Source organism: Saccoglossus kowalevskii, chromosome 13 (assembly GCF_978046115.1).
Source record: "Saccoglossus kowalevskii chromosome 13, keSacKowa6.1, whole genome shotgun sequence".
NCBI classification, from domain to species: domain Eukaryota; kingdom Metazoa; phylum Hemichordata; class Enteropneusta; family Harrimaniidae; genus Saccoglossus; species Saccoglossus kowalevskii.
In genome coordinates this window covers 29,898,399-29,925,218 of record NC_140653.1, presented here as the reverse complement: position 1 = coordinate 29,925,218, position 26,820 = coordinate 29,898,399, and the positions used below count along the sequence as shown (strand labels likewise).

The 26,820-nt window shown below is 35.6% G+C and overlaps 1 protein-coding gene across 3 annotated transcripts in view; it reads left to right on the top strand.

The window, feature by feature from the left end:
• The window catches only part of LOC102807546 (hydroxylysine kinase-like), a 78,651-nt gene that overhangs the window by 31,800 nt on the left and 20,031 nt on the right, over positions 1–26,820 (top strand). For all 3 annotated transcript variants that reach the window (XM_085507186.1, XM_085507185.1, XM_085507187.1), the window contains exons 2-3: positions 24,875–25,258; positions 26,643–26,773. In XM_085507186.1, coding sequence (XP_085363312.1) covers positions 24,877–25,258; positions 26,643–26,773 — 513 coding nt within the window. In that variant the 5' untranslated portion in view covers positions 24,875–24,876. The remainder of the gene's footprint in view (positions 1–24,874; positions 25,259–26,642; positions 26,774–26,820) is intronic.

Sequence of the window (26,820 nt, the reverse complement as noted above, 5' to 3'; positions counted from 1 at the left end):
GGTGATTCAACCAATCTACTAGATGTTTTTATATTTACCATGCCTGGCCTTAGCTCCATTTGAGAAAAATAATATTATTTTGATCGGTCACGTGGTTTGGCCACCATCTTGGATTTTGTGAAAATAGAAATTATGCAACTACATGTTTTGTATTAGTCTGATTTCTTTCAAATTTTGTATGTGCATTTGTGTCATCAGATGCATCATTTTGCCCCAATAGCACACTGCTAGGCCACGTGGCTGGGCACCCATGGGGTGGGGGCTTCTAACCTCATTAATATGCATAACTGTTATAACTCAAGCACTGTTATAGTTAGGATGATGAATCCTGTGTTATTATGACAACGTTGAACAAGAGATTCGATTAAAATAACAAATGACCATATATGGTCATGTGAGCTCCTTAATATGCATAACTGTCATATCTCAAACACTGTTGCAGTTAGGAAGTGGAATCCTGTGTTATTATGACAACATTGAACAAAAGATTTGATTAAAATAACAGATGACCATACATGGTCATGTGAGCTCATTAATATGCATAATCGTTATATCTCAAACACTGTTGCAGTTAGGAAGATGAATCCGGCGTCATTATGACAACAGTGAACAAGAGATTTGATTAAAATAACAGATGACCATATATGGTCATGTGAACTCATTAATATGCATAGCTGTCATATCTGAAACACTGTCGCAGAGCAGGACATATAACAAGTGTCATTATGAAGACATTGAATGAAAGAGATAACTGACATTAGAAATGGCTATATATGATTATGTAATCTCATTGTGCATAAGAACATGGCTCATTATATATCCTGAAAACCATATTTCGATAACCAAAGCAGGTAAATACATGGTACCAACTTCATTTCGACCTCATGTTACTGATAATACAAACTACCTGATTGTCTAACATGTGACCTCATTAATTATGAAACAGAAACTTATCAGCTTGGGCCCCGGTGACGCCGCTTGCGGCTTTAATCATCTTCTTCTTTCTTCCGTAACTTTTTTCGTCAAGCCGTTTGAGAAAACCGCTGAACGGAATGGTCTGATAATGCTCTATACTGATAGTCCCTAATGTGAACTAGTGCAACATGCTTTCAGAATTTCGATTGGTCAATTAGTTTGGCAGCCATATTGGATTGAAATAAAACCGGAAGTGGCTGTTTGACCACTTTCTGAGGGTCTAGGCGTCTAGATTTTTTTATGGTATATAGTACAACTCATGTGTAATAAATATCAGCAATAAAAACTTTAGCGGTCATGTGACTTTTCCCGCCATTTTGTTTTTCCTAAAAACGGCAAAAAACACTTAAAAATCTTCTTCTTCAGAACCACCAAGCAGAATGCTCTCATATGTTGTATTTAGCTTCTATATATGAATCCCATTTATGTTTGAAAAAATTATTACGATTGGTCACGTGGTTTGGCCACCATTTTGGATTTCTTCTAAACAGGAAGTAGTTTTTTACTCTGGCAACACTTGAGGGAATATTTTCAATTTTGCTTCATGGCATCTGTGTATCAAGCCCTTTCAGAAACCTAAAAAAATTTCAGATCAGTCACATGGTTTGGCCGCCATTTTGGATTTTAAGCAAAATTGACCAAAAGTTTGGGTATTTGTTTCTCAGAGACGATTCAACCAATCTACTAGATGTTTTTATATTTACCATGCCTGGCCTTAGCTGCATACGAGAAAAATAATATTATTTTGATCAGTCACATGGTTTGGCCGCCATCTTGGATTTTGTGAAAATAGAAATTATGCAACTACATGTTTTGTATTAGTCTGATTTCTTTCAAATTTTGTATGTGCATTTGTGTCATCAGATGCATCATTTTGCCCCAATAGCACACTGTTAGGCCACGTGGCTGGGCACCCATGGGGTGGGGGCTTCTAACCTCATTAATATGCATAACTGTTATAACTCAAGCACTGTTGTAGTTAGGAAGATGAATCCTGTGTTATTATGACAACCTTGAACAAGAGATTCGATTAAAATAACAAATGACCATATATGGTCATGTGAGCTCATTAATAAGCATAACTGTTATAACTCAAGCACTGTTGTAGTTAGGAAGATGAATCCTGTGTTATTATGACAACCTTGAACAAGAGATTCGATTAAAATAACAAATGACCATATATGGTCATGTGAGCTCATTAATATGCATAACTGTCATATCTCAAACACTGTTGCAGTTAAGAAGTGGAATCCTGTGTTATTATGACAACATTGAACAAAAGATTTGATTAAAATAGCAGATGACCATATATAGTCATGTGAGCTAATTAATATGCGTAATCGTTATATCTCAAACACTGTTGCAGTTAGGAAGATGAATCCTGTGTCATTATGACAACAATGAACAAGAGATTTGATTAAAATAACAGATAACCATATATGGTCATGTGAACTCATTAATATGCATAACCATTACATCTTAAACACTGTGGCAGATAGGAAGATAAATCCTGTGTCATTATGACAACAGTGAACAAGAGATTTGATTAAAATAACAGATAACCATATATATGGTCATGTGAAATCATTAATATGCATAGCAGTCATATCTAAAACACTGTCGCAGTTAGGAAGATGAATCCTGTGTTATTATGACAACAGTGAACAAGAGATTTGATTAAAATAACAGATGACCATATATGGTCATGTGAACTCATTAATATGCATAACCATTATATCTTAAACACTGTTGCAGTTAGGAAGATGAATCCTGTGTTATTATGACAACAGTGAACAAGAGATTTGATTAAAATAACAGATGACCATATATGGTCATGTAAACTCATTAATATGCATAGCAGTCATATCTGAAACACTGTCGCAGAGCAGGACATGTAACTAGTGTCATTATGAAGACATTGAATGAAAGATGTAACTGACATTAGAAATGGCTATATATGATTATGTAATCTCATTATTGTGCATAAGAACATGGCTCATTATATATCCTGAAAACCATATTACGATAACCAAACCAGGTAAATACATGGTACCAACTTCATTTCGACCTCATGTTACTGATAATTCAAGCTACCTGATTGTCTAACATGTGACCTCATTAATTATGAAACAGAATCTTATCAGCTTGGGCCCCGGTGACGCCGCTTGCGGCTTTAATTCTTTAGGGGCCCAAGCCTGAAGGGCGAGGCCCCTATTCTTATTGTCCGGTTTTTTCTTCTTTCTTCTTTCTTTCTTTCTTCCGTAACTTTTTTCGTCAAGCCGTTTGAGAAAACCGCTGAACAGAATGGTCTGATAATGCTCTATACTGATAGTCCATAATGTGAACTGGTGCAACATGCTTTCAGAATTTCGATTGGACAATTAGTTTGGCAGCCATATTGGATTGAAATAAAACCGGAAGTGGCTGTTTGACCACTTTCTGAGGGTCTAGACGTCTAGATTTTTTTATGGTATATAGTACAACTCATGTGTAATAAATATCAGCAATAAAAACTTTAGCGGTCATGTGACTTTTCCCGCCATTTTGTTTTTCCTAAAAACGGCAAAAAACACTTGAAAATCTTCTTCTTCAGAACCACCAAGCAGAATGCTCTCATATGTAGTATTTAGCTTCTACATATGAATCCCATTTATGTTTGAAAAAATGTTTACGATTGGTCACGTGGCTTGGCCACCATTTTGGATTTCTTCTAAACAGGAAGTAGTTTTTTACTCTGGCAACACTTGAGGGAATATTTTCAATTTTGCTTCATGGCATCTGTGTATCAAGCCCTTTCAGAAACCTAAAAAAAATTTCAGATCAGTCACATGGTTTGGCCGCCATTTTGGATTTTAAGCAAAATTGACCAAAAGTTTGGGTATTTGTTTCTCAGAGACGATTCAACCAATCTACTAGATGTTTTTATATTTACCATGCCTGGCCTTAGCTGCATACGAGAAAAATAACATTATTTTAGTCAGTCACGTGGTTTGGCCGCCATCTTGGATTTTGTGAAAATAGAAATTATGCAACTACATGTTTTGTATTAGTCTGATTTCTTTCAAATTTTGTATGTGCATTTGTGTCATCAGATGCATCATTTTGCCCCAATAGCACACTGTTAGGCCACGTGGCTGGGCACCCATGGGGTGGGGGGCTTCTAACCTCATTAATATGCATAACTGTTATAACTCAAGCACTGTTGTAGTTAGGATGATGAATCCTGTGTTATTATGACAACGTTAAACAAGAGATACGATTAAAATAACAAATGACCATATATGGTCATGTGAGCTCATTAATATGCATAACTGTCATATCTCAAACACTGTTGCAGTTAGGAAGTGGAATCCTGTGTTATTATGACAACATTGAACAAAAGATTTGATTAAAATAACAGATGACCATATATAGTCACGTGAGCTCATTAATATGCGTAATCGTTATATCTAAAACACTGTCGCAGTTAGGAAGATGAATCCTGTGTTATTATGACAACAGTGAACAAGAGATTTGATTAAAATAACAGATGACCATATATGGTCATGTGAACTCATTAATATGCATAACCATTATATCTTAAACACTGTTGCAGTTAGGAAGATGAATTCTGTGTTATGACAACAGTGAACAAGAGATTTGATTAAAATAACAGATAACCATATATGGTCATGTGAACTCATTAATATGCATAACCATTATATCTTAAACACTGTTGCAGTTAGGAAGATGAATCCTGTGTTATTATGACAACAGTGAACAAGAGATTTGATTAAAAATAACAGATGACCATATATGGTAATGTGAACTCATTAATATGCAAAGCAGTCATATCTAAAACACTGTCGCAGAGCAGGACGTGTAACAAGTGTCATTATGAAGACATTGAATGAAAGATGTAACGGACATTAGAAATGGCTATATATGATTATGTAATCTCATTATTAAGAACATGGCTCATTATATATCCTGAAAACCATATTTCGATAACCAAACCAGGTAAATACATGGTACCAACTTCATTTTGACCTCATGTTACTGATAATTCAAGCTACCCGATTGTCTAACATGTGACCACATTAATTATGAAACAGAATCTTGTCAGCTTGGGCCCCGGTGATGCCGCTTGCGGCTTTAATTAGGGGCCCAAGCCTGTAGGGCGTGGCCCCTATTCTTATTGTTCGGTTTTTTCTTCATCTTCTTTCTTCTTTCTTCCGTAACTTTTTTCGTCAAGCCGTTTGAGAAAACCACTGAACCAAATAGTCTGAAATTGCTCTATATTGATAGTCTCTAATATGAACTGGTGCAACATGCTTTCAGAATTTTGATTGGCCAATTAGTTTGGCAGCCATATTGGATTGAAATAAAACCGGAAGTGGTTGTTTGACCACTTTCTGAGGGTCTAGGCGTCTAGATTTTTTTATGGTATATAGTACAACTCATGTGTAATAAATATCAGAAATAAAAACTTTAGCGGTCATGTGACTTTTCCCGCCATTTTGTTTTTCCTAAAAACGGCAAAAAACACTTTAAAATCTTCTTCTTCAGAACCGCCAAGTAAAATGTTCTCATATTCAGTACTTAGCTTCTACATATGGAGCAGATTTAGATTTGAGAAATTCATTATGTTTGGTCACGTGGTTTGGCCGCCATTTTGGATTTGTTCTCAACAGGAAGTAGTTTTTCACTCATGCCACACGTGAGCGATTATTTTCAATATTGCTACATGGCATCTCTATGTCAATCTCTTTTAGAAACCTATAAAAGATTTCAGATCAGTCACATGGTTTGGCCGCCATCTTGGATTTTGAGGAAAATTGACCAAAAGTTTGGGCATTTGTTTCTCAGAGGTGATTCAACGAATCTACTAGATGTTTTTATATTTACCATGCCTGGCCTTAACTCCATATGGAAAAAATAATATATTTTCGATAAGTCACGTGGTTTGGCCGCCATCTTGGATTTTGTGAAAATTGAAACTATGCAACTACATGTTTTGTATTAGTCCGATTGGAATACAATTTTGTACGTGTATTCTACTCTTTAGATACATTCTTTCCCCTTAATGGCACATGGCTAGGTCATGTGGCTACGCGCCCATGGGGTGGGGGGCTTCTAACCTCATTAATATGCATAGCTGCTATATCTCAAGCACTGTTGCAGTTAGGAAGATGATTCCTGTGTTATCATGACAACAGTGAACAAGCAATTTCATTAAAATAACAGATTACCATATATGGTCATGTGAACTCATTAATATGCATAACTGTTATATCTCAAGCACTGTTGCAGGTAGGAAGATGATTCCTGTGTTATCATGACAACAGTGAACCTGAGATTTGATTAAAATAACATATGACCATATATGGTCATGTGAACTCATTAATATGCATAACTGTTATATCTCAAACACTGTTGCAGGTAGGAAGATGAAACCTGTGTTAGTATGATGATGTTAAACAAGAGATTTGAATAAAATAACAGATGACCATATATGGTCATGTGAGCTCATTAATATGCTTAATCGTTGTATCTCAAACACTGTTGCAGGTAGGAAGATGAAACCTGTGTTAGTATGATGATGTTAAACAAGAGATTTGATTAAAATAACATATGACCATATATGGTCATGTGAGCTCATTAATATGCTTAATCGTTGTATCTCAAACACTGTTGCAGTTAGGAAGATGAATCCTGTGTTATTATGACAACAATGAACAAGAGATTTGATTACAATAACAGATGACCATTTATGGTCATGTGAACTCATTAATATTCATAACATTAATATCTCAAATAAATATATGGAACCAACTGCATGGGGTGGGGGCTTCTAACCTCATTAATAATCATCACTGTTATAACTCAAGCACTGTTGTAGTTAGAATGATGAATCCTGTGTTATTATGACAACGTTGAACAAGAGATTTGATTAAAATAACAGATGACCATATATTAATAACCTTTATATCTCAAATAAATACATGGAACCAACTGCATTTCGACCTCATGGTACTAATCATTCAAACTAATTGTGTATCATTTGACCTCATTATTTATGGCATGTATACTTGGGCCCCTGTGACGCTGCTTGCAGCTTTAATCTTTCTTCTTTCTTTCTTTCTTTCTTTCTTCCGTAACTTTTTTCGTCAAGCCGTTTGAGAAAACCGCTGAACAGAATGATCTGATAATGCTCTATACTGATAGTCCCTAATGTGAACTGGTGCAACATGCTTTCAGAATTTTGATTGGACAATTTGTTTGGCAGCCATATTGGATTGAAATAAAACCGGAAGTGGCTGTTTGACCACTTTCTGAGGGTCTAGGCGTCTAGATTTTTTTATGGTATATAGAACAACTCATGTGTAATAAATATCAGCAATAAAAACTTTAGCGGTCATGTGACTTTTCCCGCCATTTTGTTTTTCCTAAAAACGGCAAAAAACACTTTAAAATCTTCTTCTTCAGAACCACCAAGCAGAATGCTCTCATATGTGGTATTTAGCTTCTATATATGAATCCCATTTATGTTTGAACAAATGTTTACGATTGGTCACGTGGTTTGGCCACCATTTTGGATTTCTTCTAAACAGGAAGTAGTTTTTTACTCTGGCAACACTTGCGGGAATATTTTCAATTTTGCTTCATTGTATCTGTGTATCAAGCCCTTTCAGAAACCTAAACAAAATTTCAGATCAGTCACATGGTTTGGCCGCCATTTTGGATTTTAAGCAAAATTGACCAAAAGTTTGGGTATTTGTTTCTCAGAGACGATTCAACCAATCTACTAGATGTTTTTATATTTACCATGCCTGGCCTTAGCTGCATACGAGAAAAATAATATTATTTTGATCAGTCACGTGGTTTGGCCGCCATCTTGGATTTTGTGAAAATAGAAATTATGCAAATACATGTTTTGTATTAGTCTGATTTCTTTAAAATTTTGTATGTGCATTTGTGTCATCAGATGCATCATTTTGCCCCAATAGCACACTGCTACGCCACGTGGCTGAGCACCCATGGGGGTGGGGGCTTCTAACCTCATTAATATGCATAACTGATATATCTCAAGCACTGTTGGAGTTAGGAAGATGAAACCTGTGTTATGACAACATTTCACAATTGATTTCATTAAAATAACAGATTACCATATATGGTCATTTGAACTCGTTAATATGCATAACCATTATATCTCAAACACTGTTGTAATTAGGAAGATGAATCCTGTGTTATTATGACAGCAGTGAACCTGAGATTTGATTAAAATAACAGATGACCATATATGGTCATGTGAACTCATTAATATGCATAACCATTATATATTAAACATTGTTGCAGTTAGGAAGATGAATCCTGTGTTATTATGACAGCAGTGAACACGAGATTTGATTAAAATAACAGATGACCATATATGGTCATGTGAACTCATTAATATGCATAACAATTATATCTTAAACACTGTTGCAGTTAGGAAGATGAATCCTGTGTTATTATGACAACAGTGAACAAGAGATTTGATTAAAATAACAGATGACCATATATGTTCATGTGAACTCATTAATATGCATAACCATTATATCTCAAACACTGTTGCAGTTAGGAAGATGAAACTTGTTTTATTATGATGATGTTGAACAAGAAATGTGATTAAAATAACAGATGACCATATATGGTCCTGTGAGCTCATTAATATGCATAACTGTCATATCTGTAACACTATTACAGAACGGGATATGTAACTTGTACCATAATGAAGGCATCAAACAAACCTCATTATTATCCATAAACACATGGCTAATTATATATTTTGAAATCCATATCTTAATAACCAGACCAGGTAAATACATGCAACTAACTGCATGTGTACCTAATGTAACTGTTCATTCAACTTCCTGGTCTACATTATTAAGATGATGGTAAACAAGAGCTCTCACTAAAATAAAAGATGACCATATATGGTCACGTGAACTCATTAATATGCATAACTGTCATATCTGAAACACTGTTGCAAAACCAGTGCCACAATGAAGTAATCAAACAAAAGACTAATATAAAAGAATACCATATATGACATTGTAACCTCAATAATATGCATAAGCACATGGCTCCTTATATATTCTAAAAACCATATCTCATTACCAAACCAGGTAAATAGAAGGCACATCAACCTCAAGGTACAAATCATTCAAAGTACCTTAATGGCAATTCGGTGACCACTTTAATGATGAAATTCGTCCGATAGCTTGGGCCCCGGTGACGCCGCTTGCGGCTTTAATTAGGGGCCCAAGCCTGTAGGGCGTGGCCCCTATTCTTATTGTCCGGTTTTTAGGGGCCCAAGCCCGAAGGGCGAGGCCCCTATTCTTATTGTCTGGTTTTTTCTTTCTTCTTTCTTTCTTCCGTAACTTTTTTCGTCAAGCCGTTTGAGAAAACCGCTGAACGGAATGGTCTGATAATGCTCTATACTGATAGTCCCTAATGTGAACTGGTGCAACATGCTTTCAGAATTTCGATTGGTCAATTAGTTTGGCAGCCATATTGGATTGAAATAAAACCGGAAGTGGCTGTTTGACCACTTTCTGAGGGTCTAGGCGTCTAGATTTTTTTATGGTATATAGTACAACTCATGTGTAATAGATATCAGCAATAAAAACTTTAGCGGTCATGTGACTTTTCCCGCCATTTTGTTTTTCCTAAAAACGGCAAAAAACGCTTTAAAATCTTCTTCTTCAGAACCACCAAGCAGAATGCTCTCATATGTAGTATTTAGCTTCTATATATGAATCCCATTTATGTTTGAAAAAATGTTTATGATTGGTCACGTGGTTTGGCCACCATTTTGGATTTCTTCTAAACAGGAAGTAGTTTTTTACTCTGGCAACACTTGAGGGAATATTTTCAATTTTGCTTCATGGCATCTGTGTATCAAGCCCTTTCAGAAACCTAAAAAAAATTTCAGATCAGTCACATGGTTTGGCCGCCATTTTGGATTTTAAGCAAAATTGACCAAAAGTTTGGGTATTTGTTTCTCAGAGACGATTCAACCAATCTACCAGATGTTTTTATATTTACCATGCCTGGCCTTAGCTGCATACGAGAAAAATAATATTATTTTGATCGGTCACGTGGTTTGGCCGCCAACTTGGATTTTGTGAAAATAGAAATTATGCAACTACATGTTTTGTATTAGTCTGATTTCTTTCAAATTTTGTATGTGCATTTGTGTCATCAGATGCATCATTTTGCCCCAATAGCACACTGTTAGGCCACGTGGCTGGGCACCCATGAGGTGTGGGGCTTCTAACCTCATTAATATGCATAACTGTTATATCTCAAGCACTGTTGCAGGTAGGAAGATGATTCCTGTGTTATCATGACAACAGTGAACCTGAGATTTGATTAAAATAACATATGACCATATATGGTCATGTGAGCTCATTAATATGCATAACTGTTATATCTCAAGCACTGTTGCAGGTAGGAAGATGAAACCTGTGTTATTATGATGATGTTAAACAAGAGATTTGAATAAAATAACAGATGACCACACATGGTCATGTGAGCTCATTAATATGCGTAATCGTTATATCTCAAACACTGTTGCAGTTAGGAAGATGAATCCTGTGTCATTATGACAACAGTGAACAAGAGATTTGATTAAAATAACAAATAACCATATATGGTCATGTGAACTCATTAATATGCATAGCAGTCATATCTAAAACACTGTCGCAGAGTTGGACATGTAACTAGTGTCATTATGAAGACATTGAATGAAAGATGTAACTGACATTAGAAATGGCTATATATGATTATGTAATCTCATTATTGTGCATAAGAACATGGCTCATTATATGTCCTGAAAACCATATTTTGATAACCAAACCAGGTAAATACATGGTACCAACTTCATTTTGACCTCATGTTATTGATAATTCAAGCTACCTGATTGTCTAACATGTGACCTCATTAATTATGAAACAGAATCTTGTCAGCTTGGGCCCCGGTGACGCCGCTTGCGGCTTTAATTAGGGGCCCAAGCCTGAAGGGCGAGGCCCCTATTCTTATCGTCCGGTTTTTTAGGGGCCCAAGCCCAAAGGGCGAGGCCCCTATTATTATCGTTCAGTTTTTTCTTTCTTTCTTTCTTTCTTTCTTCCGTAACTTTTTTCGTCGAGCCGTTTGAGAAAACTGCTGAACCAAATAGTTTGAAAATGCTCTATAATGATAGGCTCTACTATGAACTGGTGCAACATGCTTTCAGAATTTTGATTGGCCAATTAGTTTGGCAGCCATATTGGATTGAAATAAAACCGGAAGTGGCTGTTTGACCACTTTCTGAGGGTCTAGGTGTCTAGATTTTTTTTATGGTATATAGTACAACTCATGTGTAATAAATATCAGCAATAAAAACTTTAGCGGTCATGTGACTTTTCCCGCCATTTTGTTTTTCCTAAAAACGGCAAAAAACACTTAAAAATCTTCTTCTTCAGAACCACCAAGTAGAATGCTCTCATGTGTTGTATTTAGCTTCTATATATGAATCCGATTTAGGTTTGAAAAAATGTTTACGATTGGTCACGTGGTTTGGCCACCATTTTGGATTTCTTCTAAACAGGAAGTAGTTTTTTACTCTGGCAACACTTGAGGGATTATTTTCAATTTTGCTTCATGGCATCTGTATATCAAACTATTTCAGAAACCTAAACAAAATTTCAGATCAGTCACATGGTTTGGCCGCCATTTTGGATTTTAAGCAAAATTGACCAAAAGTTTGGGTAATTGTTTCTCAGAGACGATTCAACCAATCTACTATATGTTTTTATATTTACCATGCCTGGCCTTAGCTGCATACGAGAAAAATAATATTATTTTGATCAGTCACGTGGTTTGGCCGCCATCTTGGATTATGTGAAAATAGAAATTATGCAACTACATGTTTTGTATTAGTCTGATTTCTTTCAAATTTTGTATGTGCATTTGTGTCATCAGATGCATCATTTTGCCCCAATAGCACAATGTTAGGCCACGTGGCTGGGCACCCATGGGGTGGGGGCTTCTAACCTCATTAATATGCATAACTGTTATAACTCAAGCACTGTTGTAGTTAGGATGATGAATCCTGTGTTATTATGACAACCTTGAACAAGAGATTCGATTAAAATAACAAATGACCATATATGGTCATGTGAGCTCATTAATATGCATAACTGTCATATCTCAAACACTGTTGCAGTTAGGAAGTGGAATCCTGTGTTATTATGACAACAGTGAACAAGAGATTTGATTAAAATAACAGATAACCATATATGGTCATGTGAACTCATTAATATGCATAGCAGTCATATCTAAAACACTGTCGCAGTTAGGAAGATGAATCCTGTGTTATTATGACAACAGTGAACAAGAGATTTGATTAAAATAACAGATGACCATATATGGTCATGTGAACTCATTAATATGCATAACCATTATATCTTAAACACTGTTGCAGTTAGGAAGATGAATCCTGTGTTCTTATGACAACAGTGAACAAGAGATTTGATTAAAATAACAGATGACCATATATGGTCATGTGAACTCATTAATATGCATAGCAGTCATATCTGAAACACTGTCGCAGAGTAGGACATGTAACTAGTGTCATTATGAAGACATTGAATGAAAGATGTGTCCTGTGTCATTATGACAACAGTGAACAAGAGATTTGATTAAATAATAGATAACCATATATGGTCATGTGAACTCATTAATATGCATAGCAGTCATATCTAAAACACTGTCGCAGTTAGGAAGATGAATCCTGTGTTATTATGACAACAGTGAACAAGAGATTTGATTAACAGATGACCATATATGGTCATGTGAACTCATTAATATGCATAACCATTATATCTTAAACACTGTTGCAGTTAGGAAGATGAATCCTGTGTTCTTATGACAACAGTGAACAAGAGATTTGATTAAAATAACAGATGACCATATATGGTCATGTGAACTCATTAATATGCATAGCAGTCATATCTGAAACACTGTCGCAGAGCAGGACATGTAACTAGTGTCATTATGAAGACATTGAATGAAAGATGTAACTGACATTAGAAATGGCTATATATGATTATGTAATATATGATTATGTAATCTCATTATTGTGCATAAGAACATGGCTCATTATATATCCTGAAAACCATATTTTGATAACCAAACCAAGTAAATACATGGTACCAACTTCATTTTGACCTCATGTTACTGATAATTCAAGCTACCTGATTGTCTAACATGTGACCACATTAATTACGAAACAGAATCTTGTCAGCTTGGGCCCCGGTGACGCCGCTTGCGGCTTTAATTAGGGGCCCAAGCCTGAAGGGCGAGGCCCCTATTCTTATTGTCCGGTTTTTTCTTTCTTCTTTCTTTCTTCCGTAACTTTTTTCGTCAAGCCGTTTGAGAAAATTGCTGAACTGAATAGTCTGAAAATGCACTATACTTATAGTCCCTAATGTGAACTGGTGCAACATGCTTTCAGAATTTCGATTGGTCAATTAGTTTGGCAGCCATATTGGATTGAATTAAAACCGGAAGTGGCTGTTTGACCACTTTCTGAGGGTCTAGGCGTCTAGATTTTTTTATGGTATATAGTACAACTCATGTGTAATAAATATCAGCAATAAAAACTTTAGCGGTCATGTGACTTTTCCCGCCATTTTGTTTTTCCTAAAAACGGCAAAAAACACTTAAAAATCTTCTTCTTCAGAACTACCAAGCAGAATGCACTCATATGTAGTATTTAGCTTCTATATATGAATCCCATTTATGTTTGAAAAAATGTTTACGATTGGTCACGTGGTTTGGCCACCATTTTGGATTTCTTCTAAACAGGAAGTAGTTTTTTACTCTGGCAACACTTGAGGGAATATTTTCAATTTTGCTTCATGGCATCTGTGTATCAAGCCCTTTCAGAAACCTAAAAAAAATTTCAGATCAGTCACATGGTTTGGCCGCCATTTTGGATTTTAAGCAAAATTGACCAAAAGTTTGGGTATTTGTTTCTCAGAGACGATTCAACCAATCTACTAGATGTTTTTATATTTACCATGCCTGCCCTTAGCTCCATATGAGAAAAATAATATTATTTTGATCAGTCACATGGTTTGGCCGCCATCTTGGATTTTGTGAAAATAGACATTATGCAACTACATGTTTTGTATTAGTCTGATTTCTTTCAAATTTTGTATGTGCATTTGTGTCATTAGATGCATCGTTTTGCCACAATAGCACACTGCTTGGCCACGTGGCTGGGCACCCATGGGGTGGGGGTTTCTAACCTCATCAATATGCATAACTGTTATAACTTAAGCACTGTTGTAGTTAGGATGATGAATCCTGTGTTATTATGACAACAGTGAACAAGATATTTGATTAAAATAACAGATGACCATATATGGTCATGTGAACTCATTAATATGCATAACCATTATATCCTAAACACTTGCATTTAGGAAGATGAATCCTGTGTTATTATGACAACAGTGAACAAGAGATTTGATTAAAATAACAGATGACCATATATGGTCATGTGAACTCATTAATATGCATAACCATTATATCCTAAACACTGTTGCATTTAGGAAGATGAATCCTGTGTTATTATGACAACAGTGAACAAGAGATTTGATTAACATAACAGATGACCATATATGGTCATGTGAACTCATTAATATGCATAGCAGTCATATCTGAAACACTGTCACAGAACAGGACATGTAACTAGTGTTATTATGAAGACATTGAATGAAAGATGTAACTGACATTAGAAATGGCTATATATGATTATGTAATCTCATTATTGTGCATAAGAACATGGCTCATTATATATCCTGAAAACCATATTTCGATAACCAAAGCAGGTAAATACATGGTACCAACTTTATTTCGACCTCATGTTACTGATAATAAGAGCTACCTGATTGTCTAACATGTGACCTCATTAATTATGAAACAGAATCTTATCAGCTTGGGCCCCGGTGACGCCGCTTGCGGCTTTAATCTTTCTTTCTTCTTTCTTTCTTCTTTCTTCCGTAACTTTTTTCGTCAAGCCGTTTGAGAAAACCGCTGAACAGAATGGTCTGATAATGCTCTATACTGATAGTCCATAATGTGAACTGGTGCAACATGCTTTCAGAATTTCGATTGGACAATTAGTTTGGCAGCCATATTGGATTGAAATAAAACCGGAAGTGGCTGTTTGACCACTTTCTGAGGGTCTAGGCGTCTAGATATTTTTATGGTATATAGTACAACTCATGTGTAATAAATATCAGCAATAAAAACTTTAGCGGTCATGTGACTTTTCCCGCCATTTTGTTTTTCCTAAAAACGGCAAAAAACACTTGAAAATCTTCTTCTTCAGAACCACCAAGCAGAATGCTCTCATATGTAGTATTTAGCTTCTATATATGAATCCCATTTATGTTTGAAAAAATGTTTACGATTGGTCACGTGGTTTGGCCACCATTTTGGATTTCTTCTAAACAGGAAGTAGTTTTTTACTCTGGCAACACTTGAGGGAATATTTTCAATTTTGCTTCATGGCATCTGTGTATCAAGCCCTTTAAGAAACCTAAAAAAAATTTCAGATCAGTCACATGGTTTGGCCGCCATTTTGGATTTTAAGCAAAATTGACCAAAAGTTTGGGTATTTGTTTCTCAGAGACGATTCAACCAATCTACTAGATGTTTTTATATTTACCATGCCTGGCCTTAGCTGCATACGAGAAAAATAATATTATTTTGATCAGTCACGTGGTTTGACCGCCATCTTGGATTTTGTGAAAATAGAAATTATGCAACTACATGTTTTGTATTAGTCTGATTTCTTTCAAATTTTGTATGTGCATTTGTGTCATCAGATGCATCATTTTGCCCCAATAGCACGCTGTTAGGCCACGTGGCTGGGCACCCATGGGGTGGGGGCTTCTAACCTCATTAATATGCATACCTGTTATAACTCAAGCACTGTTGTAGTTAGGATGATGAATCCTGTGTTATCATGACAACCTTGAACAAGAGATTCGATTAAAATAACAAATGACCATATATGGTCATGTGAGCTCATTAATATGCATAACTGTCATATCTCAAACACTGTTGCAGTTAGGAAGTGGAATCCTGTGTTATTATGACAACATTGAACAAAAGATTTGATTAAAATAACAGATGACCATATATAGTCACGTGAGCTCATTAATATGCGTAATCGTTATATCTCAAACACTGTTGCAGTTAGGAAGATGAATCCTGTGTCATTATGACAACAGTGAACAAGAGATTTGATTAAAATAACAGATAACCATATATGGTCATGTGAACTCATTAATATGCTAACCATTATATCTTAAACACTGTCGCAGTTAGGAAGATAAATCCTGTGTCATTATGACAACAGTGAACAAGAGATTTGATTAAAATAACAGATAACCATATATGGTCATGTGAACTCATTAATATGCATAGCAGTCATATCTAAAACACTGTCGCAGTTAGGAAGATGAATCCTGTGTTATTATGACAACAGTGAACAAGAGATTTGATTAAAATAACAGATGACCATATATGGTCATGTGAACTCATTAATATGCATAACCATTATATCTTAAACACTGTTGCAGTTAGGAAGATGAATCCTGTGTTATTATGACAACAGTGAACAAGAGATTTGATTAAAATTACAGATAACCATATATGGTCATGTGAACTCATTAATATGCATAACCATTATATCTTAAACACTGTTGCAGTTAGGAAGATGAATCCTGTGTTATTATGACAACAGTGAACAAGAGATTTGATTAAAAAAAACAGATGACCATATATGGTCATGTGAACTCATTAATATGCAAAGCAGTCATATCTAAAACACTGTCGCAGAGCAGGACATGTAACAAGAGTCATTATGAAGACATTGAATGAAAGATGTAACTGACATTAGAAATGGCTATATATGATTATGTAATCTCATTATTAAGAACATGGCTCATTATATATCCTGAAAACCATATTTCGATAACCAAACCAGGTAAATACATGGTACCAACTTCATTTTGACCTCATGTTACTGATAAGTCAAGCTACCTGATTGTCTAACATGTGACCACATTAATTATGAAACAGAATCTTGTCAGCTTGGGCCCCGGTGACGCCGCTTGCGGCTTTAATTAGGGGCCCAAGCCTGAAGGGCGAGGCCCCTATTCTTATTGTCCGGTTTTTTCTTTCTTCTTTCTTTCTTCCGTAACTTTTTTCGTCAAGCCGTTTGAGAAAACTGCTGAACTTAATAGTCTGAAAATGCTCTATACTTATAGTCCCTAATGTGAACTGGTGCAACATGCTTTCAGAATTTCGATTGGTCAATTAGTTTGGCAGCCATATTGGATTGAAATAAAACCGGAAGTGGCTGTTTGACCACTTTCTGAGGGTCTAGGCGTCTAGATTTTTTTATGGTATATAGTACAACTCATGTGTAATAAATATCAGCAATAAAAACTTTAGCGGTCATGTGACTTTTCCCGCCATTTTGTTTTTCCTAAAAACGGCAAAAAACACTTAAAAATCTTCTTCTTCAGAACTACCAAGCAGAATGCACTCATATGTAGTATTTAGCTTCTTTATATGAATCCCATTTATGTTTGAAAAAATGTTTACGATTGGTCACGTGGTTTGGCCACCATTTTGGATTTCTTCTAAACAGGAAGTAGTTTTTTACTCTGGCAACACTTGAGGGAGTATTTTCAATTTTGCTTCATGGCATCTGTGTATCAAGCCCTTTCAGAAACCTAAAAAAAATTTCAGATCAGTCACATGGTTTGGCCGCCATTTTGGATTTTAAGCAAAATTGACCAAAAGTTTGGGTATTTGTTTCTCAGAGACGATTCAACCAATCTACTAGACGTTTCTATATTTACCATGCCTGGCCTTAGCTGCATACGAGAAAAATAATATTACTTTGATCAGTCACGTGGTTTGGCCGCCATCTTGGATTTTGTGAAAATAGAAATTATGCAACTACATGTTTTGTATTAGTCTGATTTCTTTCAAATTTTGTATGTGCATTTGTGTCATCAGATGCATCATTTTGCCCCAATAGCACACTGCTAGGCCACGTGGCTGGGCACCCATGGGGTGGGGGCTTCTAACCTCATTAATATGCATAACTGTTATAACTCAAGCACTGTTGTAGTTAGGATGATGAATCCTGTGTTATTATGACAACAGTGAACAAGAGATTTGATTAAAATAACAGATGGCCATATATGGTCATGTGAACTCATTAATATGCATAACCATTATATCTTAAACACTGTTGTAATTAGGAAGATGATTCACGTGTTATCATGACAGCAGTGAACCTGAGATTTGATTAAAATAACAGATGACCATATATGGTCATGTGAACTCATTAATATGCATAACCATTATATCTTAAACACTGTTGCAGTTAGGAAGATGAATCCTGTGTTATTATGACAGCAGTGAACAAGAGATTTGATTAAAATAACAGATGACCATATATGGTCATGTGAACTCATTACTATGCATAACCATTATATCTTAAACACTGTTGCAGTTAGGAAGATGAATCCTGTGTTATTATGACAACAGTGAACAAGAGATTTGATTAAAAATAACAGATGACCATATATGGTCATGTGAACTCATTAATATGCAAAGCAGTCATATCTAAAACACTGTCGCAGAGCAGGACATGTAACTAGTGTCATTATGAAGACATTGAATGAAAGATGTAACTGACATTAGAAATGGCTATATATGATTATGTAATCTCATTATTGTGCATAAGAACATGGCTCATTATATATCCTGAAAACCATATTTTGATAACCAAAGCAGGTAAATACATGGTACCAACTTCATTTTGACCTCATGTTACTGATAATTCAAGCTACTTGATTGTCTAACATGCGACCACATTAATTATGAAACAGAATCTTGTCAGCTTGGGCCCCGGTGACGCCGCTTGCGGCTTTAATTAGGGGCCCAAGCCTGAAGGGCGAGGCCCCTATTCTTATTGTCCGGTTTTTAGGGGCCCAAGCCCAAAGGGCGAGGCCCCTATTATTATCGTTCAGTTTTTTCTTTCTTTCTTTCTTTCTTTCTTCCGTAACTTTTTTCGTCAAGCCGTTTGAGAAAACCACTGAACGGAATGGTCTGATAATGCTCTATACTGATAGTCCCTAATGTGAACTGGTGCAACATGCTTTCAGAATTTCGATTGGTCAATTAGTTTGGCAGCCATATTGGATTGAAATAAAACCGGAAGTGGCTGTTTGACCACTTTCTGAGGGTCTAGGCGTCTAGATTTTTTTATGGTATATAGTACAACTCATGTGTAATAGATATCAGCAATAAAAACTTTAGCGGTCACGTGACTTTTCCCGCCATTTTGTTTTTCCTAAAAACGGCAAAAAACACTTGAAAATCTTCTTCTTCAGAACCACCTAGCAGAATGCTCTCATATGTTGTATTTAGCTTCTATATATGAATCCCATTTACGTTTGAAAAAAATATTACGATTGGTCACGTGGTTTGGCCACCATTTTGGATTTCTTCTAAACAGGAAGTAGTTTTTTACTCTGGCAACACTTGAGGGAATATTTTCAATTTTGCTTCATGGCATCTGTGTTTCAAGCCCTTTCAGAAACCTAAAAAAAATTTCAGATCAGTCACATGATTTGGCCGCCATTTTGGATTTTAAGCAAAATTTACCAAAAGTTTGGGTATTTGTTTCTCAGAGATGATTCAACCAATCTACTAGATGTTTTCATATTTACCATGCCTGGCCTTAGCTGCATACGAGAAAAATAATATTATTTTTATCAGTCACGTGGTTTGGCCGCCATCTTGGATTTTGTGAAAATAGAAATTATGCAACTACATGTTTTGTCTGATTTCTTTCAAATTTTGTATGTGCATTTGTGTCATCAGATGCATCATTTTGCCTCAATAGCACACTGTTAGGCCACGTGGCTGGGCACCCATGGGGTGGGGGCTTCTAACCTCATTAATATGCATAACTGATATATCTCAAGCACTGTTGGAGTTAGGAAGATGATTCCTGTGTTATCATGACAACGTTGAACAAGAGATTTGATTAAAATAACAGATGACCATATATGGTCACGTGAACTCATTAATATGCATAACCATTATATCTTAAACACTGTTGCAGTTAGGAAGATGAATCCTGTGTTATTATGACAACAGTGAACAAGAGATTTGATTAAAATAACAGATGACCATATATGGTCATGTGAACTCATTAATATGCATAACCATTATATCTTAAACACTGTTGCAGTTAGGAAGATGAATCCTGTGTTATTATGACAACAATGAACAAGAGATTTGATTAAAATAACAGATGACCATATATGGTCATGTAAACTCATTAATATGCATAGCAGTCATATCTGAAACACTGTCGCAGAGCAGGACATGTAACTAGTGTCATTATGAAGACATTGAATGAAAGATGTAACTGACATTAGAAATGGCTATATATGATTATGTAATCTCATTATTGTGCATAAGAACATGGCTCATTATATATCCTGAAAACCATATTTCGATAACCAAACCAGGTAAATACATGGTACCAACTTCATTTTGACCTCATGTTACTGATAATACAAGCTACCTGATTGTCTAACATGTGACCTCATTTATTATGAAACAGAATCTTGTCATGATAGATCAGCTTGGGCCCCGGTGATGCCGCTTGCGGCTTTAATTTCTTCTTTCTTCTTTCTTTCTTTCTTCCGTAACTTTTTTCGTCAAGCCGTTTGAGAAAACCGCTGAATGGAATGATCTGATAATGCTCTATATTGATAGTCCCTAATGTAAACTGGTGCAACATGCTTTCAGAATTTTGATTGGTCAATTAGTTTGGCAGCCATATTGGATTGAAATAAAACCGGAAGTGGCTGTTTGACCACTTTCTGAGGGTCTAGGCGTCTAGATTTTTTTGTGGTATATAGTACAACTCATGTGTAATAGATATCAGCAATAAAAACTTTAGCGGTCATGTGACTTTTCCCGCCATTTTGTTTTTCCTAAAAACGGCAAAAAACACTTAAAAATCTTCTTCTTCAGAACCACCAAGCAGAATGCTCTCATATGTAGTATTTTAGCTTCTATATATGAATCCTATTTATGTTTGAAAAAATGTTTACGATTGGTCACGTGGTTTGGCCACCATTTTGGATTTCTTCTAAACAGGAAGTAGTTTTTTACTCTGCCAACACTTGAGGGATTATTTTCAATTTTGCTTCATGGCATCTGTGTGTCAAACCCTTTCAGAAACCTAAAAAAAATTTCAGATCAGTCACATGGTTTGGCCGCCATTTTGGATTTTAAGCAAAATTGACCAAAAGTTTGGGTATTTGTTTCTCAGAGACGATTCAACCAATCTACTAGATGTTTTTATATTTACCATGCCTGGCCTTAGCTCCATACGAGAAAAATAATATTATTTTGATCACTCACGTGGTTTGGCCGCCATCTTGGATTTTGTGAAAATAGAAATTATGCAACTACATGTTTTGTATTAGTCTGATTTCTTTCGAATTTTGTATGTGCATTTGTGTCATCAGATGCATCATTTTGCCCCAATAGCACACTGTTAGGCCACGTGGCTGGGCACCCATGGGGTAGGGGCTTCTAACCTCATTAATATGCATAACTGTTATAACTCAAGCACTGTTATAGTTAGGATGATGAATCCTGTGTTATTATGACAATGTTGAACAAGAGATTCGTCTAAAATAACAAATGACCATATATGGTCATGTGAGCTCGTTAATATGCATAACTGTCATATCTCAAACACTGTTGCAGTTAGGAAGTGGAATCCTGTGTTATTATGACAACATTGAACAAAAGATTTGATTAAAATAACAGATAACCATACATGGTCATGTGAGCTCATTAATATGCATAATCGTTATATCTCAAACACTGTTGCAGTTAGGAAGATGAATCCTGTGTCATTATGACAACAGTGAACAAGAGATTTGATTAAAATAACAAATAACCATATATGGTCATGTGAACTCATTAATATGCATAGCAGTCATATCTAAAACACTGTCGCAGTTAGGAAGATGAATCCTGTGTTATTATGACAACAGTGTGCAAGAGATTTGATTAAAATAACAGATGATCATATATGGTCATGTGAACTCATTAATATGCATAACCATTATATCTTAAACACTGTTGCAGTTAGGAAGATGAATCCTGTGTTATTATGACAAAAGTGAACAAGAGATTTGATTAAAATAACAAATGACCATATATGGTCATGTGAACTCATTAATATGCATAACAGTCATATCTAAAACACTGTCGCGGAGTTGGACATGTAACTAGTGTCATTATGAAGACATTGAATGAAAGATGTAACTGGCATTTGAAATGGCTATATATGATTATGTAATCTCATTATTGTGCATAAGAACATGGCTCATTATATGTCCTGAAAACCATATTTTGATAACCAAACCAGGTAAATACATGGTACCAACTTCATTTTGACCTCATGTTATTGATAATTCAAGCTACCTGATTGTCTAACATGTGACCTCATTAATTATGAAACAGAATCTTGTCAGCTTGGGCCCCGGTGACGCCGCTTGCGGCTTTAATCTTCTTTCTTTCTTTCTTTCTTTCTTCCGTAACTTTTTTCGTCAAGCCATTTGGGAAAACTGCTGAACGGAATGGTCTGATAATGCTCTATACTTATAGTCCCTAATGTGAACTGGTGCAACATGCTTTCAAAATTTCGATTGGTCAATTAGTTTGGCAGCTATATTGAATTGAAATAAAACCGGAAGTGGCTGTTTGACCACTTTCTGAGGGTCTAGGCGTTTAGATTTTTTTATGGTATATAGGACAACTCATGTGTAATAGATATCAGCAATAAAAACTTTAGCGGTCATGTGACTTTTCCCGCCATTTTGTTTTTCCTAAAAACGGAAAAAAACACTTAAAAATCTTCTTCTTCAGAACCACCTAGCAGAATCCTCTCATGTGTTGTATTTAGCTTCTATCTATGAATCCCATTTAGGTTTGATAAAATTATTACGATTGGTCACGTGGTTTGGCCACCATTTTGGATTTCTTCTAAACAGGAAGTAGTTTTTTACTATGGCAACACTTGAGGGATTATTTTCAATTTAGCTTCATGGCATCTATATATCAAACCCTTTCAGAAACCTAAAAAAGATTTCAGATCAGTCACGTGGTTTGGCCGCCATCTTGGATTTTAAGCAAAATTGCCCAAAAGTTTGGGCATTTGTTTCTCAGAGGTGATTCAACCAATCTACCAGATGTTTTTATATTTACCATGCCTGGCCTTAGCTCCATATGAGAAAAATAATATTATTGTGATCAGTCACATGGTTTGGCCGCCATCTTGGATTTTATGAAAACAGATCTTGTGCAATTACATGTGTTGTATTGGTCCGATTTGGCTAAAATTGTATATGTGCATTCTACTCTTGAGATGCATTTTTTCAACCGAATGGCACGTGGCTGGGTTTTGTCGCTGGGCGCCTAAGGGGTGGGGGCTTCTAACCTCATTAATATGCATAACTAAAATATCTCAAGCACTGTTGGAGTTAGGAAGATGAAACATGTGTTATTATGACAACATTAAACAATTGATTTCATTAAAATAACAGATTACCATATATGGTCATGTGAACTCATTAATATGCATAACCATTATATCTCAAACACTGTTGTAGTTAGGAAGATGATTCCTGTGTTATCATGACAACAGTGAACAAGAGATTTGATTAAAATAACAGATGACCATATATGGTCATGTGAACTCATTAATATGCATTACCATTATATCTTAAGCACTGTTGCAGTTAGGAAGATGAATCCTGTGTTATTATGACAACAGTGAACCAGATATTTGATTAAAAATAACAGATGACCATATATGGTCATGTGAACTCATTAATATGCAAAGCAGTCATATCTAAAACACTGTCGCAGAGCAGGACATGTAACAAGTGTCATTATGAAGACATTGAATGAAAGATGTAACTGACATTAGAAATGGCTATATATGATTCTGTAATCTCATTATTAAGAACATGGCTCATTATATATCCTGAAAACCATATTTCGATAACCAAACCAGGTAAATACATGGTACCAACTTCATTTTGACCTCATGTTACTGATAATTCAAGCTACCTGATTGTCTAACATGTGACCACATTAATTATGAAACAGAATCTTGTCAGCTTGGGCCCCGGTGACGCCGCTTGCGGCTTTAATTTTTCTTTCTAATTTGAATTATGATTTGCTTTTTACTCGTTGGCAGATACCCATCATAGTTTAACGTGTCGTAAATCAACAGATAACCTTTTTTTCTTCTCGCCCACTCACTGTACAAATACCCTGTACAATACAATAACCCATGGTACTATAGACCGTAAAGAGGGCGCTGAACTGTATGGTCACAACTATTAAAACAAATGGTTCGAGTAACGCACTTATCAAAACTAGTTTGGGAAAATGAAAAAACAAACTAATTGACTGGCTGATGACACGACACTGTTAATTTTATTTCAAATATGACTTCCTTTGATATCTTTCAATTTATAAAATAAAACATAACACATAGCTCACTTAGCATAACCCAACTACAATTAATGTGCATGACAATGCATTTACGACTGGCATACCATACATCATGATAGGTTGACAATTAAAAAAGGAGCACACTTTATGATAATACGTTATTCTCATGCTAGTATATAACGTCTTATGCATGGTTAATTGCTACAATTCTTGGTATTTATGACTCTGATAGCGATGGAGAATGAGAATTCAATCTGTAATGATCGCCTTTATGCCGGCGTTTCTGAGGCCGACAACGTCACGTATGAAGATTTTGGAAAGCCTGATATACAGAAGCACGAAGTTCAAACTCTTGTTGAAAGCAACTACAGTGTGAAAGTAGAGCGTCTGGAAGAGCTTGTCAGCTGTGTCGATCAGAATTTTCACGTATCTGCAAAATGTACAACCGGGAAAAACGTCGAATTTGTTTTGAAGATATTGTGTTTGAAGAGATCGCAACAACTACAGCCGGTCGAGGGTATGATCAAGTGTATGTTATATCTCAATGACAAGTCTATTCACGCCCCCGTGCCAGTAATACGAGATTCGGGAGATTACGTGACACTGTATAAGACTGGTGAGTAATAATTCATGTCGATTATATATTGCGTTTGTTGTATTATTGCCCTGTATTTATTCAGTGCAGCGTTGGTGTACTTTATTGCGTCCGATAAACTATACCAGTCAGTGGTATATTGAAAAAAACAAACAAAAAACTACCTATTGTGAAAATTTTGTACTTCTATTGTCATATATGTTGACGAAATGGAATAATCGAATATCAGGCTATAATATTAATAAAAAACACATACTGGTTATTATATTGGGTAATTATATCGGCATTTATATTACTGCTCATAATAACATCAATACATAGCGAGAGACCCAGAAAAACTGCATATTTTAATCCCAGTCGTTTGTCCGCAACTCTGAACTCTGAAAACAATTCCTGGATCGAAAACAATTCATGTATCAGAGCGCAAATAGTCGTCAATATTATAGGATAGGCTATAATCGTTTTCTATTGCCCTGAAGTTATAGGTATTGTAAACATTTGTGGGTAGCTCACTTCTAATTTGCATATTTACAAATGATAATGACGCCATTCTCTTAAATAGTACAAACCGGATGTAAATTTACAACCTGCAGGAAGGAAAGTTGTAATAGTTGTCTTGAATGTCGAAGAATGGAAGGGAAAATCGGAAAAGTTGGCTGGAAAATCATAATTCTATATGTGTGAAAGAAATTAACAAATGCAATATAAAATGTGTAATGGAGTCCTTGGAAGGACAAAAAGACAGCAAGGCTGGACGATTGAGAACTTTGAAAGGGGTCGTCGTTTTCTCTGTATTAAAAATCGTCACCCTTTCTGCAAACGTTTCAACCATTCAATATTTCAACTATAGTCGCCTTTCCTGTACTTTTAGTACATCTTAAGACAATTATTTCGAATTGCCAAAATCATTTAGTGTGTTCAGGGAACACTTAAGACTTTCCAGCCGATTTTATAGACTTGTAAATCCTCTCATTATGAATTCCCAGCAACGTTGTTGGCCTATGATGTTCCGGCCAACTTCTATGTTCCAAGCAACTTTTCCACCTTTCCATCTAACTTTACTACAATTTGGCTAATTTATTACGACTTTTCGACCAACTAATACTATCAAACTTTTGAATTATAGAAACTTCAAGACTGTTGTAGCTGCAATTAATAATAACCGAACAAGCAAATATTAGATTAGTAATTAAGAACGTACAATACGCTCGTATTACAGACTCAAGGTATATTTTTGGGATCAACTTTGATACAGAAACGTCCTCAGAACATCCCTGGTGAATGTAGGGACTTGACCTTACATTCCTACTTGCGAAGTTTATACCACGTGTAAGACTCGTCATTGGGTATCGATTTAAGTAGTGTAATGCGTGAAGAATAATAACCTTTTTTTATTTTTTTTCAGATAATGGATATCATGCTGTGTATATGCTGAAATATATAAGTGGAATGCCATACAGTGAAATTATACAACCATCTGCTACAATGAGTTACAATGCAGGTAGTCTACTTGGCCGTATAGATAATGCACTCAAGGTAAGCATATATGACCGTCATCACACAAGTTTACGATAATTCTCACA